The sequence below is a fragment of the Nymphalis io genome, chromosome 4 (assembly GCF_905147045.1).
Source record: "Nymphalis io chromosome 4, ilAglIoxx1.1, whole genome shotgun sequence".
NCBI classification, from domain to species: domain Eukaryota; kingdom Metazoa; phylum Arthropoda; class Insecta; order Lepidoptera; family Nymphalidae; genus Nymphalis; species Nymphalis io.
The window spans coordinates 7,875,046-7,895,135 of NC_065891.1; the positions used below are offsets into that span (position 1 = coordinate 7,875,046).

General features: G+C 31.8%; 1 protein-coding gene across 1 annotated transcript in view; it reads right to left on the minus strand.

The window, feature by feature from the left end:
- Positions 1-3,096: 3,096 nt before the first annotated feature.
- Positions 3,097-20,090, minus strand: part of LOC126768181 (semaphorin-2A-like) — a 52,224-nt gene continuing 35,230 nt past the window's right edge. The window contains exons 2-14 of the mRNA XM_050486132.1: positions 14,145-14,232; positions 12,204-12,255; positions 11,727-11,897; positions 10,600-10,870; positions 10,203-10,433; positions 9,736-9,881; positions 9,476-9,591; positions 7,656-7,810; positions 6,901-7,081; positions 6,353-6,628; positions 6,105-6,239; positions 5,715-5,823; positions 3,097-5,339 (exon numbers count right to left, since the gene is read on the minus strand). Coding sequence (XP_050342089.1) covers positions 5,265-5,339; positions 5,715-5,823; positions 6,105-6,239; positions 6,353-6,628; positions 6,901-7,081; positions 7,656-7,810; positions 9,476-9,591; positions 9,736-9,881; positions 10,203-10,433; positions 10,600-10,870; positions 11,727-11,897; positions 12,204-12,255; positions 14,145-14,232 — 2,006 coding nt within the window. The 3' untranslated portion in view covers positions 3,097-5,264. The remainder of the gene's footprint in view (positions 5,340-5,714; positions 5,824-6,104; positions 6,240-6,352; positions 6,629-6,900; positions 7,082-7,655; positions 7,811-9,475; positions 9,592-9,735; positions 9,882-10,202; positions 10,434-10,599; positions 10,871-11,726; positions 11,898-12,203; positions 12,256-14,144; positions 14,233-20,090) is intronic.

Below are 20,090 nucleotides of genomic sequence, written 5' to 3' on the forward strand. Positions count from 1 at the left end.
CATTTAGAAATTGTACTGCTAATGTCTTATGAATTACTAATTTTCAACCAATTCATTTATACAATTCATTTATAGGAAAAGTTACCATTTTTTTACGAACGCGGTAGAATCCAAATTAGTATTACAAATATGTGAGTTTCTTTGGTTGTTTATTAAGCATTCACGTTTTAGCTACTCAACCTCATCATCATGTAATTTTGTATACTCTTTATCAGGTGTACAGAAAAGGACTGTCTAGCTTGCAGATAACGATCACTAATACAATAGTAGGTAAATAATAAAATAAAATCACAGGTCTGTTCTTGTTCTCTTCTTAGTTGCAGACAACCCGTCGCTTGTTCCATTGCTCATCAAAGTGGTTAATAGATAGAGCTTTTCCCTAATTCTGTTACAACCAGCGAGTCGAAATTTCACGTCAACCGATTTCGAAACTGCTTGAAAGATCAAAGGATAATTACGATAGCGCCTTACTGATTGAGTTCAAGTTTTGATTTTATGATTACTGCTTTAATAATTTAAAAGAAATGAGAATACTTTTTTTTTGTTCAAATTAGGTACAAAAAAGTATATCCGGTATATTTTGATTATTTAAAGCTTATAAACATTTAAGGCTTTAATAATAAATGTCATTAAAATGATTTGAATGACATTTATTATTAAAGCCTTAAATAAAATTTTAAAATAGCCATTGTACGTATTATGACCGCTTGGAATGGTGGCAAGGATGCAAGCCGCATTTCCCCTTTGAATTGCAATTCCGATGCTTCGGGCGAAAAATATATTTAATTAATTAATAATTACAATATTAACAAATATTTCAAATATTTACGTTATCTTAATATATGTGATATGCTTGAAAATATTAAATTAGGAAATTTGATAAATACTTAATAAAATATCTATAACCAGGAAATACGGTTTTGGCTGGGTTCAATTTGTATTATACATGAAAAAAATGTCTTAAATTAAAAATAAACAAAAAAAAATGCTTTTCAGATTATTATTTTTGCAGAATCTGAATTCAATTCGTATAATTGTGACTTTGAATATGCAACCACAAGCTCTCGAATTGACTACGTATCTTGTCACTTGTAAGATTTAACTTACGACATAAATTAAATTAATTTTGTTTTTTCTATATTGGTAAGAACGCGTGAATCTTAACCGATGATCGTGGGTTCAAACCCGGGCAAGCACCACTGAATTTTCATGTGCTTAATTTGTGATTATAATTCATCTCGTGCTTTACGGTGAAGGAAAACATCGTGAGGAAACCTGCATGTGTCTAATTTCACTGAAATTCTGCCACATGTGAATTCTACCAACCCGCATTGGAGCAGCGTGGTGGAATAAGCTCCAAACCTTCTCCTCAAAAAGAGGAGAAGAGGCCTTTAGCCCAGCAGTGGGACATTCACAGGCTGTTACGGATTACGGACGGACGGATAAATTAAATTAATTTTTTTTTTCTACATTTATTACTCCGTTTTAAAATTTTATTATATTACTCCGTTAATTGCAAATGACATTATATATTTATACATTATAGGTGTATTCATTCATTAGATACATATAATATTATTTTATAGATTTTTACTATTATATTTATTTTGTGTGTTGCATTGCCAGCTGCGGATTCTGTGCCACTTTGAATTAAGTAACGGAACTTTCGGTTCCTGTTCTCAAAAAAATAAATATATATATTTGAAACTTTAAATATTGGATCTGCAACCAATTCGTACAACAATAGCCTTAATGTATCGACATTTCAAAGTTAAGACTGGCATCCGGCTTGTAACCTTTCAACATAACTTGAAACAGAGTTTATAAGAGCTGCGTTTCAGTGGAACGCTTTGACTTCAAGAATTAATTATAATATATTAAAAGGAAAAGTTTGCGATTAGTTGTAATACTTAAGTGCTGTCTCTCTCGTCTTTATAAGTAGTAATTAGGTTTTAACTAAATGCCGTTAGCTTAAGACATGTACTAGTTCTAGTTTATTATTTGTTCTTTGAGTAGAATGTTACTGTAACTTTTAAATGAGTATATTTTTTGTAAGCAATTTATGAAAGAAAGACACGTTTTTTTTTTACAAAATTAGCCGGCTGACGAACATGCGGGCCTCGTAACATCGTCAATGCACCACCAACATTGGGTAATAAGATGTTAGGTCCCGTATGACTTCAGTTACACCGGCTCACTCAACCTTCAAACCGGAACACAACAATAATAAATATTGCTGTTTAGCAGTAGAATGTATGATGAGTAGTGGTACCTACCCAGAGGGTCTTGTGCGTAACCCTACCACCAAGTATGAAATTATCTATTATTCCAATAATTTTATTTTATTATTTAATGTCATACTATAAACGAATGATTCTATAAATCTGGATATATTTTTTTATATTTAACTACGTCCTTGGTTTTTTTTTTGTTTTATAATTATTCAAATGTATAAAATTCACATATTTAGTCATAGTATTTTTCATACAAAATTTGCCTACAAAACCACACTAACCAGGAACTAACACTTTTTATGATAGAACCTTTTTAAAATAACCCAAACAGACATTCCTTCAAAGAAAAGCACAGAATACTTACAACAATGAAAAAATACTTCAAAAATACTAAAGTGCGTACATTGCACATCATTTCCAATATTTATAGTGTTAATATAAAAATATAGAATTCCAAAGAATATTAAAATTTCATTAGATAATTTATTGTTATTGCTCAAATATTAGTTGGGTAATTAATATCAAAATGAGGTTCAGCGGGGGCTGCAGTGGGAATCTATTAATTTGGCCGTAAAGCGTGGCCGTTAGAGGCGAGTCGCCAATTATTCAGTCCCCTCGGTAATTAAATCCTATGATGTTCGCCAATCTTAGACAGACGCCGTTTACGATACTCGAATTTCATTACCCGTAAAAAGATAGAAATACTCAGTAACGACTTTTCAAACCGAATGAATTGAATTTTATTCGTTTAACTGAAAACAGATGAATTAGTAACGATTTTATACGTGTAGAGGTATTTTATTCATATATTTACTATTAAATGAAAGTCATGGAGATCTAAAATAATTTATTTTGTGTTCCTTTTTATAAAACAATAGCTTATAATCTAGCTTACCCATATATTTTACAGTAAACTTACCTATATAATTGGGATCTGTCTACGAAAACATATTTTATTTACAATAAACATTTTTAAATTTTTACACTATTTTTTATAGCTCAAAAATAATTTCATAAAACACAATTACATTTTAAATGCGAAGTTGTTGTACGCTAGTTAAGGACAGCCTATTGTTCCAAAAATCAAGTGTTAGATCAATAAATATGGTGAATGGAACATAAAAAAATACAGCCTCTTTTATAACTACAACAGAATGCAGTTATATCATAGTTTTTGATGATAAAATTATATTTTCATCCAGTTCTTGGCTTATATATTTTAGTTCTTTTAATATTATGTTACATTGATTTAATATTTCTTAATTATATTTTTGTTACCGACATTAAGTCATTCAAAGTATGAAAATTATATGATTAAAGTAACAACGGCTGTCAACACATGCAATCTCAACTAGTGTGCATAAAAGTAATATATATATATAACTTTTTTTTTCAAAATTTATATATGTGACATACAACTCAACATATATTTACCGAATAATTATTGCTATTTTGAGTTTCAAATCGCGTTTAAATAAAAAATATACCATTTTCATATGATGATTATATATATATTAATCAAAATCAACAATATAAAAAATAAGCTAAATTGGTAGCTGGAACAATTTTCTTAATAATAATTTATTATTTTATTAGAAATTATTTAATACTGGCGACTTTATATTAGTTGAACATTATTGCTTTATTTTCGTCTTACTAAGTGACATACTTATGAACTAAGCAAATTTTCTTTACACGATGCACAAAAATATTACTCAATATCTTTTTTTTTAATATTCTATAAGCATGCTTCACAAGGCACTATTCTAGCGAGATTACCTATTAATAACAGAACAATTTGAACAATTTCTATTAAATTCGGTTTAAAATTCCGAAATGGGCCTAAAATTACATTTTACGGCAACAAATCAACACTGTATTAAAACACAAAGGATCAAAATAAAACCTGTAACTACGATTTCAGAATAACATGTAACACGCAACTTTGTAAACTTCTGTTAACATAACTATAACTACATAAATGCTGTCGCAATCCAAGGCATTCCCGGACTTGTATAAATAAGCTTTTAATATAAATATTATTATATATTTACCTTCTAACCTAAATTGGCGTTTATATTGATTAGCTATAAAAAAATTGAATGGACGTGAGAGAAGGTGTATCTTAAATATATTTAATAAATTGGTCTTCAAAAAACCCAAAACAAACAAGAAATAAACCAACATATCTAAAGATTAAAACATATGCGATAAAAACACCAATTACTTTACACGTTAGTTCTTAATAATTTCATTTACGGAGACGTAAACGCAAACTGATATCACAGCATTTGAATTTCATGGATTATTTCCACTCTCAGTTATATTTACAGAAAAATTCCAATATGGAGGTGAACTTTAATAATACTTAATTACGAACGGATAAAATAAAGAAAAGCTTAAGTCGCTATGTTTATTACTCAGTCGCTTTCATCAACAATAGTACATTACATTTGATTATTATCAATTTTCGTTTGTAACACAAACTATCCGATATTATGATACTGCCTAATCTCAGAGAGGAAATACATAGTTGCAAACCAAGTCAAACAAATATCAGTCATCCATCAAGAAGCGCAGTGTGCGTAACGGCCGACATATCTATTTTCGCAGATCATTCCTTTACCAAATTATGTTTCCCCTCGGTATGATTCTATAACGTTACCGACATACAACTCATGCTAGCTTCATCATTTATGCTCTGTCAATCACTACACAAACAATATTGTAGGTATCATTCTCTGAACTGCAAATACAATAGATTTTTTTAAACAAAAACTTCAAAATACATATCATAATTATTTTGTTTTAATAACAATTGCAATCTTTGTCTAGGCGTTTGTTAGTTATCAAGTTTTTCAAGTAAATAATATTTATTATGATTACTATGGATTATTGAGCATGTTTTATGAAAGGTAATAATTTCGTTATCAAATCATGACAAAGAGAAATAGAATCGACATAATATCGGATAGCTAATGCCGACGTCGCTCAATGCAATCACTCATTAATCTAGTGAACTGTGCCCTATCACCGCAGTGAGGCCACGATCTCGTTGCTCATGCTGTTTTGCTGGCTCGATGAATTCATGTTTTTGGAGCATTGCTGTAAGTTTATAGAGAAAAATAATTCGAAAGCCGACTTTCATTCAATTTCAATTTTCAAAACATAAAGCTACGTTATAGTGTTAACCAATATAAAAAACTATATAATTAAGGTTCAAAAGAATAATTTCGTATTTATTTCGAAAAAAAAATTGTAGACAAATTGTGAATTGATTATTTAATAATACAGCTTTACATTATTTATATAATTACCGGTTATTTTAGAATCAATGTGTATAAAAATGAGCCACTTAAAAGTTTCTTGAAAATAATACATTATCGGACGGCTCATCGTATTATCGGACGGCTCAATTAAATTTTTATTGGGAAATAAATCATCAATTACAATAAAAACTGCAAATTTATCATTTTTTACCATTTGTCGTGATTCCCACGCCTTCATAGCACTCTTGTATTTTTCAAATTCGTGACACCAGTCTGAATACACCTGCCTGTATTCCTGGGATTTATTGGGTTGTGTGCATCTATAATTTGTTAAGTTTTATTATTATACCAAACATAATCTTAAATAATTATTATGTATCGTGCATCTGTCTGTAACATAAGGAAGGTAAGTTATTCCTTTCAATATCTGAGATCAATGGTCATTATATGTATATACATATACAAAATTGTAAATAAAAGTAAAAAACTGTAATTTCTGCTTTTCTGATTCCTTAGTACGAATAGTAGGCCTTTTAAACGGGTTACTACCTCCAAAAAAATCTAAATTAAACAATCTTACGTACAAATATTTATATATTACCTATGAATATCAATATCCAAATTATATGATGCAATAAGAGTAGGTCCGAAATAACACTCGTATCGGCCTCGGTCTGACTCAACGACAGACAAAAGCACTAAACCACGCTCAGATGTCTGTAGTACTCGTTCCCAACTAAAAAATATTAAATACAATCATTTATTATTATAAATTATTTCAAAAAGTATGATTGTGAATATTTTAAAAGCTAAATGATTTGAAAATGATATAAATCAAAAACGACTCACTTATAACTGATTTTGTAACGACCTCTTTCCCTGGAATGGTGGTACCATGCGACATTCTGATCTTTTAGCGCTTCTGGCGTTTTTCCAAAAGCAGCCAGGTGTACACTTTGGCCGTACCCCGCTCGAACGGTTTTGAGAGGAGCGCTAGCTTCGCAGATTGACGGCGTCGAGTTAGTAGCATCGTGGAGGAGCCCAGGCGTGTACGGACGACACGCTCCCACTTCTTTGTCCCATCCGCAATATGGGTCGAGGACACAGCGCACGCAGCTGTCGTAGCTAGTTCCATTCAAAACACAACGCTCTTCAAATGTAATTCGTGCAATTATGTAAATCATGTCATAATACACTTTACTTTACCTATTCTCATACTATCAAATATTATCAATTAATACTGTTACGTATTGATACTGTGAACTACTATACGATCACTATGAATCGATTTAATTAGAACTAACGAACTAATAAACAACCTTTAATGTCATAAAACTAATAAAAAAATAACCTCTCAATTTATAAACTTATTAAACATATCATTGAACGGTACTCACCGATGCGTACACGCACGCAATGGCAACTGTCGTAATCGGTTGTCAGTCGCAAGGTAAAGTGCGTGCATTTGTCGTGACAGTGCGAGTGCGCGCACTGGCTCGTCACCCGCGGCGCGCCATATATCTGCCACACGGGATCCACCACCAGTCCACTGCACTATTTTATACACTTCGCCTTGACCTAATAAAGAAAACAAAGGGTTCAGAGGAAATTACTAAAGGTTAATGTAGACTAGCCTTTTATCATTTAAGTTTATACATATTTTTATGAATGAAAACCTACAATCCAGCTCCAATTCACACCAGTTAAATTAATTTAATATTATATAAGTAGCTAATTCATATTAATAGAATAACCGATGAATTATTACACATTAATATTAGACATATGAGGATTAACAATTGTCACATGTAAAGCCTTTTCGTGTTTATAATTCACGTTTTTTCTAAAATTTACCATAGCAGACAATGTAAGACGACTTATAGATCGTACTGTTAAACAAAACTGGTATAAAAGGCATTCGACAGAAACTCTTCGCTTCGTTATTTCGCTTTAATCCTGGAACTATAATTAAACGTTATATGTCTATGAAATAATTACCTAATTTATTTGAAAAATTAAACGATGTAAAACTCCAAAATATAACATAAAAAAACGTTGCATATCGACCTTCGATTTTACTCTCATTGCTGCTAATGTTCTAGTACTTAAAAATTTTATATGATTAATTAAAATATCGATTGTAACCACTTACTTGTTCCGGCGTAGAAGACAGTATATGTAATATCGTCCCCCAGCATATCTACGAACTGTCTATCTACTACAAGAGTAGTGAGTACAAGGTCTCGTTTGTAAAAAGCGGGCGTATCTCCTTCGTGTCTCACAGCAGAATCCATAAGCGGATGTGATCTAGAGATAAGGCGTCTTTTTAGATTTTATGCGTTTTTGTTCACTTAATAGCTATGTTATTAAAAATATTATCCTATAATTTCAAAATTACTAATTTCTCATGTTATTGTTTACATGAGACATTAGGTATTTTGAAAGTTTTACTATAGCTATATATTTATCTATATATTCACAGTTTTGATTATATTAAATATACATAATATGTTCGATTATAAGGTAATGTTCGATTTATAATTTTACAGTTACGTAGCAAGAGCTCCATTTATCAAATATTCGTGTATAATCTGTTTAATATATTGCAATTTATTACAGAACAGGGTCCCAATAAACAAAATATTACATCATTTAATGCTGTCATTAAACAATTTTTAGAGCCATGATAGCCCAGTGGCTAGAAGGCGAGAATGTTAACGAATGATTCCGAGTTCAAACTTGCTAAATGCATGACATTTTGTGTTTGTTTATTTAATTCATCTCGTTCTCGGTGATGATAGAAAACATAATGAGGAAACCTCCATTTGGTGTAGTAGAGCAAACTCCAAACCTTCTCCTCAAAAAGTAGAGGAGGCCTTAGCCCAGCAGCGGGATACTTACAAGCTGTTTTAGTTAATTTTAGTTTATTAAAAAACTTTAATATATTTAAATAAACAGCAAACATATAAAACTCTATACACGAAAGAAGTTTTTTTAGACGCGTTTCGTTTTATTACGTTACATAAAGAAACGTTACGTAAAATTGATACGTCGAAAATATATATTAACATAATAAATAATAAGAAGTTAAACGTTTTGTACGATAAAAACACATTTGCCAATAAAGCTTTAATGACTGTAAGAAATCAATTAAGAACGTTAAGCAATTGGGTCAAGTTACTTTGAATCATTAGTAGCAACCCGTAACAGGCTCAGCGGCGATAAATAAATTATAATACAAAAGCAATAATAAATCAGATGTTATTTCGTTTCACGATCAATTAGGATGTAGGACTGTAGGTAGGTGTGTGACCCAATTAAGGGAACACACGCGTCGCGAAACCGTTGTGAGGTCTAACCTTGTGGAGATTAGTCTTAAGGGAACAAAACCAAACAATCTGATTTTCTATTAACCTTATTTCCTTTATATTAGATTTTGCGAAGGTTGTTTTCGTTTGATTTAATGGTTAACTATTTATTAGACAAGGCCTTCAGTATTAAGATATATATACATAGCAAAAACAACTTTGCGGCGACAAAACTGAATGTTCCTTTGTTCCTTTTTAATTAACTATTATTTGGCGACGGCAGACATTACAAAAGTTATTTATCGATCAAAAAAAAAATGTAATCGGTGTACTAGTTTAAATCGCTTTACCATATTGAATTATAATAATCATTCGCTTGTCCTTACTCCTTATTTATATGGTGTCGGCGCAGTGCGTAAGCTGCATAAAAAAGATTTTGTGCACTTTTTTACGACGGAGTTAAGGTTAACTCCTTGTCACCATACGTGAGTGGTTGAGACGCTTACGTGATCAATTGATAGATACACTTAACGATTTCCCTTAGTCACCTCTGATGAAACTCATCGTTTGAAAAGGGGTGGCTCTATTCCATCGGAACCACACTTCACGTTACCATATTAAATTTCATGTGAAAAAAGTACTTAAAATTGATTAATACAATCACCTAATAAAATTTAAAACATTATCTGGAAGAGCCTCAGTGCTGTTCACACAAGTTCCAGGCCTAGGCTCAGGGACTCGTGCTCTTAGTACAGGTAGCCATGCTGAGCTTGATGTTGCCTAAATAAAAAAATACTTAGTTTACTATAAAATACATAAGGTTTTTATTGTATAATATTTAAAATAAATTTCATAGAAAAAGATAATATGTTAAAATAACCTAAACAAAATTAAGTATGTAATAAAAAGGATAATGGCACAAACTTGTTCCTTGAATCGTCCCGCAAAAGCTTCTTGAATGTCTTCCATAGTATACGTACAAATTGCAGAGCCGATTAAACCGTCACTAGCGCCCGTCGTGAATGCAGCGTAAAACCGACTCGGGTCACCCGGCATCTGATATACACTCTCTATTTTGTAACAAAAAATATAAAAATCTTATTCACTTTATGGCCTCTGTTTACAGAAATAAAATTACTTTAATTTGGTTCTTTAATTAAAGCCATTTTTCATATTAAACTAAAAGCTTTTAAAAGGGAATGTTCTTACTTTAAAGCAATGAAAAACTCGTAAATTTAAGGCTCCGTATAAAGTACTTTTAAGAAACCTTTTACAGCTGTGTTAAGAAATCCAATTTAAAACAACGAACTTGCGTGCTTCAACTTTGGTAAATACATTTAAGCTTCCGATGATACGACACAATCGTTCATGTATAGAGCTAGTTGACTTACGTATTTCATCAAAATAGAACGGGAATTCTCCTGGTATGCTGCAATTAAGCCTGGCTTTCAAATAAGTAGCCCAATTTTGGCTTAGTATGTGCTTGCCGCCAGTATCTTGTTTACATACTCTAGCTACTCGAGAGTACACTGCTTTCCCACAGTTCATGAACTCCACGGCAGTTTCCCGAAAAAAGAATAGAACGTACTCTCCAACGTCGAAAGAACCCACAAAATTGGTTTCTAGAACAGATTGAAAATAAAACTTACATTCGTAAAACGATTTGATTATTATGAAAATAGCTTTTTATATGCATACGATCTCGTATGTAAACTTTCACTTGTAATACAAATATGTAAATTTTCGCTCACAAATTTTATATAATAAATTTAATAACATAGCACTCACTATCCAACCATTTGGAGTCATACTTCAAAGTCCGTTTGAAGTTGAACCTTTTTTGACCTGTACGAAAATCGAATAAGTCGTTTCGGAAAATGACCGGGTCTGCTTTTGTGAATTCAGCATTGGTGCCTGCGTACAGAGCTGGCAGGCCGCCGGGGTTGCCCCGCGTGACCCACACCGCCGTGCTGTTGTCCGCCGGATCATATGGACACTTGGCTACGCCAAGCCCCACGCCTGGTACGTACTCGTGCCGCGGGAGATGAGTGAGGTTTAGCTATATAAAATAAAATGTTCTGTTAATTCAGTATAATGTATATAAGGCATACGTATATTTACGCTATGATATCTAATGTAGACACACTTAACACTACAAAAACTAATACTATAATATATACTAAGTTATTAAACTTTGACTTAACAGCTTGTTAATGTCCCACTGTTGGGCTGAGGCCTCCTCTCCCTTTTTTTTTTTGAGGAGAAGGTTTGGAGCTTATTCCACCATGCTGCTCCAATGCGGGTTGGTGGAATACACATGTGGCAGAATTTCAATGAAATTAGACACATGCAGGTTTCCTCACGATGTTTTCCTTCACCGTCAAGCACGAGATGAATTATAAACACAAATTAAGCACATGAAAATTCAGTGGTGCTTGCCCGGGTTTGAACCCGCGATCATCGGTTAAGATTCACGCGTTCTAACCACTGGGCCATCTCGACTTTTTACATTAAATGTGTACAAGTAAAGTTTAACCTTTACAGTAAAAATAACGTAGCAGGAACTATTCTATATATTCATAAACATACTATTTTTTTTTTAAATAATTAATTTGAAATATAAATTTTCAAACAATTACTCAATTTAATATAAGAACTGCAATTAATATTATAAGGTATAAATTATTTTAAAGATCTTGAAATCTAACTTATATCAATTTAGAAGGAATCCAAAAAAAATATCACACCTTCAGAGATATATCTCTATCGTTGGAAGCGGGCTCATAATAATACAATATGATTTGTAAAAGACCAGGTGTTTTAAAAAAACATCGCTGGCCCAGCACTAACATAGGCTCTTATCCCGAACGCAGAGGATATAAAAGTTGTTGAGGTGATTTTAGAGATTAACTCACGTAGACCACCCAGTCCTTAGGGCTGTGTGCGTTCGTGCCGCACACATAGAGACGCTCGCCGTCACCGAGCGGCTGCAGCACTCGGATGTGGTTTCTGCACTCAAACGGCTCTGATTTGCCTTTGCTTACACATCGAGCGACGTTACTTGCTTCTAACAGCAACGCATCTCTCTGCAATATAATCAGTATGTATCACTAATTTTCCTACATAGAGAATATTCTAGAGGACGCATTAAAACGGATGAGATAACATGAACGATTAAACAAACAAGTTTAATCTTTAATCGTAGATATTACTCAAATGAAAACAAAACAAAATCGATAATGTATCTTCCTCAACAAATAACAAATGAACGATTCATTAGTATGATGATTCTGAATGATTGATTTATAACAGTTGTATAGGCTGCTTATAGCGTATTTTACTATTTAGAGTTCTAGCTTTCTTCTTCATTAAGTATTATAATAAATACTAACCTCACAGTGTGACTGACTTATATCAGTCATATTTAGCTTAAATATTCGATCCCTGTAAGAAAACATTATTAAGTTTATTTATAGTACAAATTAACATGACATTGGTACTAAAATAAAAAAATACGATAAAAGTGCAATTTATGCATGAGAACCAAAACAAGGTACAAAAAGGATGACGAAAATTACACATAATTGCCTCCCTTGTCTTGCCTCTTTTCTTCGTAATGATGAATAATTGCCATTGATGATACACACAGTTGGTATGTGTGAGTATGATTCATCATAACTATATTATTTTAAACGTTATAAGTTTACAATTAAAAGTATTAATTGTTTTTATTTTTATTTTAAGAAGCCAGACAGGCAATGGACTACCTTCGCTGATAAACAATGACACTTTAAAAATATACTACTAGGGGTCTATAATACTTTTGTCCCATGTGCTATTAAAGCAATACAGGTTTACACAACCATTACACCGAAACACGAAAATACAAAGTATTGCTATTTGACAGTGAAATGAACAGAACATGAAAATATTAATAATAATCCATTTAGCACGTTGAAAGTTTTAGTTAAATATATTTTTAATGAACCTCACACTTATTTGAAGGACATTAAATATTTTAAAAAAAATTTGACAGTACGGTAAGAGTATATAAAATAATAAAGAATAAATGAGCCGTGTAACTTATTATCGACATTAAAATTAAAAAGGTAATTTCGAAGTTTAATTTATTTGTCCCATTTATCGCAGAGTAAAATTTGATATTACTACTATCTATTATAAGAAACATTTTCGTATACGGCAATGAAATGATGAAAATGAATTTTTAGTAAAAAATTTAACATAAAATCGGTAATTCTTAGAAATGCTATCACCATATTTAGTCTCCACGCTAATAAATTAGAAGGATACATTATTGAATAAAATACGATTACGAGAGACATATAAAAGTAATCAAAATAATATTTTGTGTATAAGGACGGTCGAATGAAAAAACGCGCAATTATAACAGGTATTTTATTACAAAATCCTGAAAGGCATTCCTTTATAAATCAAACAATATTCAAATATTTACTTCCTACAAAAATGTTTAGATTGAGTTTTGCCTTTTTTCGACGAGTGTAAAAAGCTTGAGTTGCTAATTAATGTTTTATATAATATATAATACAACTATCGTTTGTATAATAATAAGCAATCCCCAAAAAATCCGTGCTTCGGGACTTCCATTAAAGCTACACATGTCCAAACAATGGTTATAAAGTATCTTATTTAAGTCGTTTAGTGTCTCAGGTGAGGCTGTATCTTAACAAGCAATTCCGCTAACAGCTTCTTGCGCTCGATTCGTGCTATCTAATAAATGTTTTAAGCACTTAAACGCTTCATATTATTCCTTATTTGTTTTAACAAAATATTGATCCAACCATAGACAAATACGAAAATATTATTACTACATCATCCCTATGACATCCTATACAGCTAATTTTAATTTCAGTATCCGAAATAACTTGATAAATTTTGTGGTTGGTAGATACTTGCCTTTCACGCCGAAGGTTGTGGGTTCGATTCCCACCCAGGACAGACATTTGTGTGCAAGAATATGTCTGTTTGTCCTGAGTCTGGGTGTAGTAATCTATATAAGTATAGATTTACAAAAGAATGGTATATTATATGTAGTATATGAGTTGTCTGGTGTGTGAATCATGTCCCAGGATATTATTAAATAAAAAATTCACTTAAAACATTACATATGATATTTTTGTTACATTTTTATACAAAACATTATCTCTTTTTTTCGTAAGACTGAGCATTTATAGAGAAAATTAATATGCTATATCTTCAGGGTCAGACACCAAGGAAACTATTAATGACAAAATTTGACAACCGATTTGGTAAACTGTAGGCATGTTTAAATACATTATAATTGTTTCACTTACATAGCACCAACATAAAGCGTATTTCTTTCTTCAACCAGATAAAGGGTACGATAAAAAAGATTGCCACAAGAGAACTCCCGTATGTGATCTGAAAAATAAACATAATACAATAATAAAACCATAACAGACACTTTAGACCTATTTCTTATAGTAAGTTTATATCTGTCCGAGTTATTATAAGGACCGTTAGTTTATAATAAATCCAAACATACTGTTTATAATAAGCCAAGGCTGCACAAACAGTAAACTGTCAAATAATTGTCACTTATAAGCTGCCTTGACCGGTAACATATATATGGACTTAAAAGGTTTGACGAGCCGGTTGGCGTGGTTGCTGGATGCTTGCCTTTCACGCCAAAGGTTGTGGGTTCGATTCCCACCCAGGATAGATATTTGTGTGCATGAACATGTCTGTTTGTCCTCAGTCTGGGTGTAATTATCTATATAAGTATGTATTTACAAAAGAAAAATAGTATATGTAGTATATCAGTTGTCTGATTTCCATAGTACAAGCTCTGTACAAGCTTAATTTGGGATCAGATAGCCGTGTGTGATAAATGTCCCAGGATATTATTATTATTACTATTATTATAAAAGGTGACTTCAACTGTGTTGGCTCTAAGCTGTGTTACATATACATATTATTTTAAAAATGATTATTACTCATTGTTTTTTTGAGATGATATATCCGAAAAGATTTTTTGCCCAAAAAAACATGAATTTTGCTTCGTATATAAAAACGTTATATTCTACCTTTACGAAGCCGGAACGGGTAGCTAGTAGTTTCTTAAATAAATATCACCAAATGTCACCAAAACCTTCTGAATGTTGCTCTACTTGACAGATTAGGAATATAATGCATAAAGCTACTTGACTGTATTTTGAAATTTTTTTGATATATACAATGATTTACCGTCAGTGTTTTGTATAAGCATAATTAACACGTATATTAAAAAGTACATGTATTTACTTTTAGAAGATGGAAAAATAATAATCGTGATCGAAAATTCTCAAAACACCCACAACTAAAACTTGAAAGAAATTATAACGACATCTTCGAGTATACACGTAGGCGACAGGTTTTATAAGCACATGGCCCACCCGATGGTAAGTAGTCACCACCTCCCATAGATATGGGCGCTGTAAGATATATTAACTATTCTTTACGTCACCAATGCGCTACCATAATTAAGAAGTAGGATGTAGGGCACTTGTTTCACAGGCTCACTCACAATTCAAACACAATAATACTATATTTTGCTATTTAGCGATAAAAAATAATAGATACAAATAGTATACACGATAAGTTCGTCGACCTTTAAAAGTAAATTAGTATCAAATTATTATCAGATAACTCCATTTACATAAAAAGCACAAATGTATTACAATAATACAATATATTTATGATAATATTACGATAAATATTTTGCACGAAACCCCACTAAAATACCGGGTAGTCGCAATTTCAACAGCTAATTATAAGCCGGCTACAATAGCAGCCGATTATTGGCAGGACTACACGCGACGTATCGTGACTCCGCGCGGCTTCGTTTCGTTTTACAGAAACCACTACTCAAATATATTAATCTGACTAATACCGTATCCTTTTAAAACTTTCAGTCGTTTATTATCAGTGTTTCTATCAAATTGTATTTGTCAGTGATTTTTTAAATGATGTGTTTCTAATCATTACTTCATGCTACTTTTTACATTGCTTTTTTTGTAAAAATGCTGTCTTAATATAATGGATGCTTTATGAAAAAAGCATTGTTTTATTTTTTATATACTAAAGAATTAAAAATACTGCAGTATTATTGCAGTAAAGCGTGAAAATGAGAACTTATGCCCGTCATACTCTAACAGAAAAGTGGGCACTCTCCCAAATAGTATTAAAAACTATTATTTCAATTTGACTGGATTACCATACCAGATTTTAAATTTCAAACTTAAACTTTTCTTTTTATATTATTTTTAGAGCTTATCTTTTGGCGATATTGCGTTCAATCAGTTTGAATACTAAGCGATTTCTGCGCTAATGAAGTCATTATTTGAGTATCTAACGAACTGTATACAACAATTTAGCAAGCAGAAATCGGCACGTGCCGTGTAAAACGCTTCTAATAAAATCATATAACGCCAACCCTATAAACCTTGAGGTCCGAACTAATTTGTCAGGAAATGTGGCCGTTTGTGCGACGTTTCGGTTACATAAACTGAGGCCTAATGCTGTGTATTCTTGTAACTATTCGGACGTATACGTGACTGTGTTTACTTACGTAACTGTATAAATAATACGTTTGCTGTAGCTGATTGTCTCTTTGAACTAATAGATTTATACTAAAAGTTTAAATAATAATGCTTAAACGATTTATTGTAACTGCTTAATTAATTATAGTATTCAAGTACACTTTGATAATCACTTTTGAAACGTTAGTTTACATTATAATATCAAAGATATACTTCCGGGTCGGAATATTTATTCTACCGAGAAAAACCGCCATAAAATTAAGTATTTACCCTTTTCACCGGTTTAATTACATAGGTTAATAAATAACTCAATGACAACCAAACATTTTTCATAGTTCACACGAATCCATCGATAGTCAATTGCAGTGTAAATTAATTTAAAGCAAACAAGCAATATGATGTCGGTTAAAATGTAAATCCATAATAATGATGTGAAGTTCGCGCGACGCTGCTAGCTGACGACCGCATTATGCAGATAACATCGGCCGATTAAATACCGCAACAAGTCTGCCGAAGCTGAATGTTTGTGTGGAAACTGCGCCGTTTTAAAATTATTTTCGTGAATTTATTACGAGGCGATTTGTGTATAGAGTACATAAAGACTTTCATTATATTTCAAAATATATATTAAAAATGTATATGTTACTTTATTCAAATATTTTAGTAATATTGCAACAAGGAGTTTTTAAATTACACATTAGAAAGAGATATCAATATTTTTAGTCTTGTAACATTAATTAAGTATGGAGGTTTAGAAAATAAACGGCTCTAAAATTTATAAAAATCGTTTATTTTTAAAAGCTCCGTGTTATGTATTATGTTTAAGGGTTAAACGCATTTTCTCATTAATAAACAGAGTTTGTTCGTGACTGACACTGCTCTGCTCCCTTTATGTTAAAACTTTGAGCACAATAAAAAAGGCATGATAAAGGCTGAAATTCAAACAATATTATATAAATGGATAATATATTTCGAGAAACAACGGTTCGTGTGCCAAATACCTACAAACTAACAACTTCCGTTATGTATACATACTAGCTAATTCCGTATCTGAATCATATTTATTACGGAACACGCACGATTAACTTAAATAAAATCAGAAATATATCAATAAAAAAACTTATCGGGTACTGATATATACTGATCAAAAAAATAACTAAGAGAAAAAATATATAAAAATTTAAACATTTTGAAATAAATGATATTATGGCTCTTATTTACAATACTTGAATCTTTTGAATGGAAGCAGTGAACAATAGCGACAAGTGCTTTCCAGTTCAACTGGAATGTCTGAACATTCCAAAACGACAATGTGAATGTTAGTCAACGTTATACTTGCTGCACATGCGGCAGCTGTTTTTAAAACCTTATTTGTTTTATTTTATTCGGTCGCATTGCCTCGCCACAATTCGGAATTCCAGTTTTAACAATTAACAATTTTATTTATCTATATTTAATATATTTTTACACATATATATATATATATATATATGTGTAAAAATATATTATATATATTATAAAGTTCAACTCTCTTCAAAGACTTTGTGTGTATGTGCATATGCACTAATCTCCGAAATAGATTTTCTGGCGAACAAGGTTTAAGTATTTTTTTTTAAATGTGTTATACCAATGAGCTAACATTGTAATTATTGTAATATTTGTCGTTTGAATAGGAATAAGATTTTTATCTTCTGAGATATTTTAAAGTAAAACTTATATGAAATTATGTATGGTGGGACTGTGTCTCTAAAACTGGTCTAAAGATTACAGTCGGCGACCATTAACAGTTGGCCTCAGATCATTTAGCCGAAAACTTATTGCTACCCATGCGAAACGCGGACAAGTCGCTAGTTTAACTACCACTTGGAGATATGGCTATTTCTGTTATATGCAAATGACAAGACCTTAATTGCGAGTATCACATTTTGAGAACACTACATATAGTTCAAAGATGTACGTCTAAAAAAATTAAAACGTTATTCTCTTTGTATTCGTTCTTTATATAATTTGCAAAGACCATTCTGCTATCAAATAAGAATAGTATTAAAACTTGAATAAATTTGATTTAAAGATATCGCCTTCATAAAAGAAAGTAAAAGTAAGCGGGCGTATTTGCATGGGTCTTGACGTCGGTCGGCAAGTTACAGAGGGAATTGTCTGTAGACTTAAAAGAACAATGTCTGCCAAACGTTTATCCAGCGTTTGGCTTTGGGTAAAAAAAAAACAGACAAATCTTAGACATCTTAAAATTACTTCATTTTAATTTAATACCTCAAAGGTAAGTTCATATGCACTTACAGTAAAGTAGCAGCCTGTTAATGTCCCACTGCTGGGCTAAGGCCTCCTCTCCCTTTTGAGGAGAAGGTTTTCGAGCTTATTCCACCACGCTGCTACAATGCGGGTTGGTAGAATACACATGTGGCAGAATTTCAATGAAATTAGACACATGCAGGTTTCCTCACGATGTTTTCCTTTACCGTCAAGCACGAGATGAATTATACTATATTCACTTGCGTAAGTTTAATTATATTAAGGTTTGGTAAGAGTTTAATACAAAACAGTTTCACTTAAGCCTATTGATGCAAATCACTATTTTGTATTTGAAATAAGGGCTCACTCTATCCGAACATAACCTAACAGTTGTAGGGGTACTTATCACATATTACATTTCCAATGGGATCTCACTCGGTATAACGCAAAATTAATACTATTAACCCACTCCTATGAAAGCACAATAATAAAAACCATTGTTATTTGGAAATAAAATAGCTGGCACGCGAGCAATACTCACCCTACATACCTGAGCCATGCCATCAATAAAAAATAATTGGCCTAAATGAAAAATAACAACGATCAAGTCTCTCAATGATTTAATACAATGTACATTTTGAATAAAGAATAAAAAAATCGAAAAAAAAACGCAAATAAAACACGAGGAATAAAGGATAACCCGGAAATTACCGTCACTGGCTTTTCACTGTGGAAATATATTTTCAGTGGTCTTTTATTTGTTTTCGTGCAACCGCAGATAGGTCAGGAGATACCGGAGTGTCTTCACGTAAATCTAACCGAGTGGCCGCTGCTCCATAGATAGAAACTGCGGACTGTGGAGCGGAACTGTTCTGTGGTACGTTTTTCCTTTTTACAGCGCTCACGTTGATTTATTGCGACCAGGCATTTGCGTCTTTTTAACGAGTCGCTCAGTACGCGTATCTTTATTTTAAACTTAGTGTAAGTGCTTTCAATAAATAACGTTTACAATCGTTTTGTATAAAAATATTGGCGTAGAACTCAAATAATTTATTTTTCTTATATTTTTTGTTTGGATATTCTAAAAATACCCTAAACATATAAAATAATAATAACCTATACAGAAGACAGCCAGGACAGACAGATAGGAAACATTTCATTAGCGTATTATAATCATGCAAATGTATAAAAAGATTGATTGATTCGGTTCAACTTTCACAAACTTACAGCTGTATTGCTATATCTAGCACTTACAGCTATATTACAGCTACATTTTTTTTAAGTATTCATAACTTTGTTTGTAATCTGTGATAATTTTTTAACACATACATATAATATTTAAATAACAGTTAAGATTAAGTAAACACTTTATTGAAAACCTATGCTGCAGAAATAAAGCATAACTAATAGGATCTTTAAAATGTATTTACACAATTTATGTTAATTAGA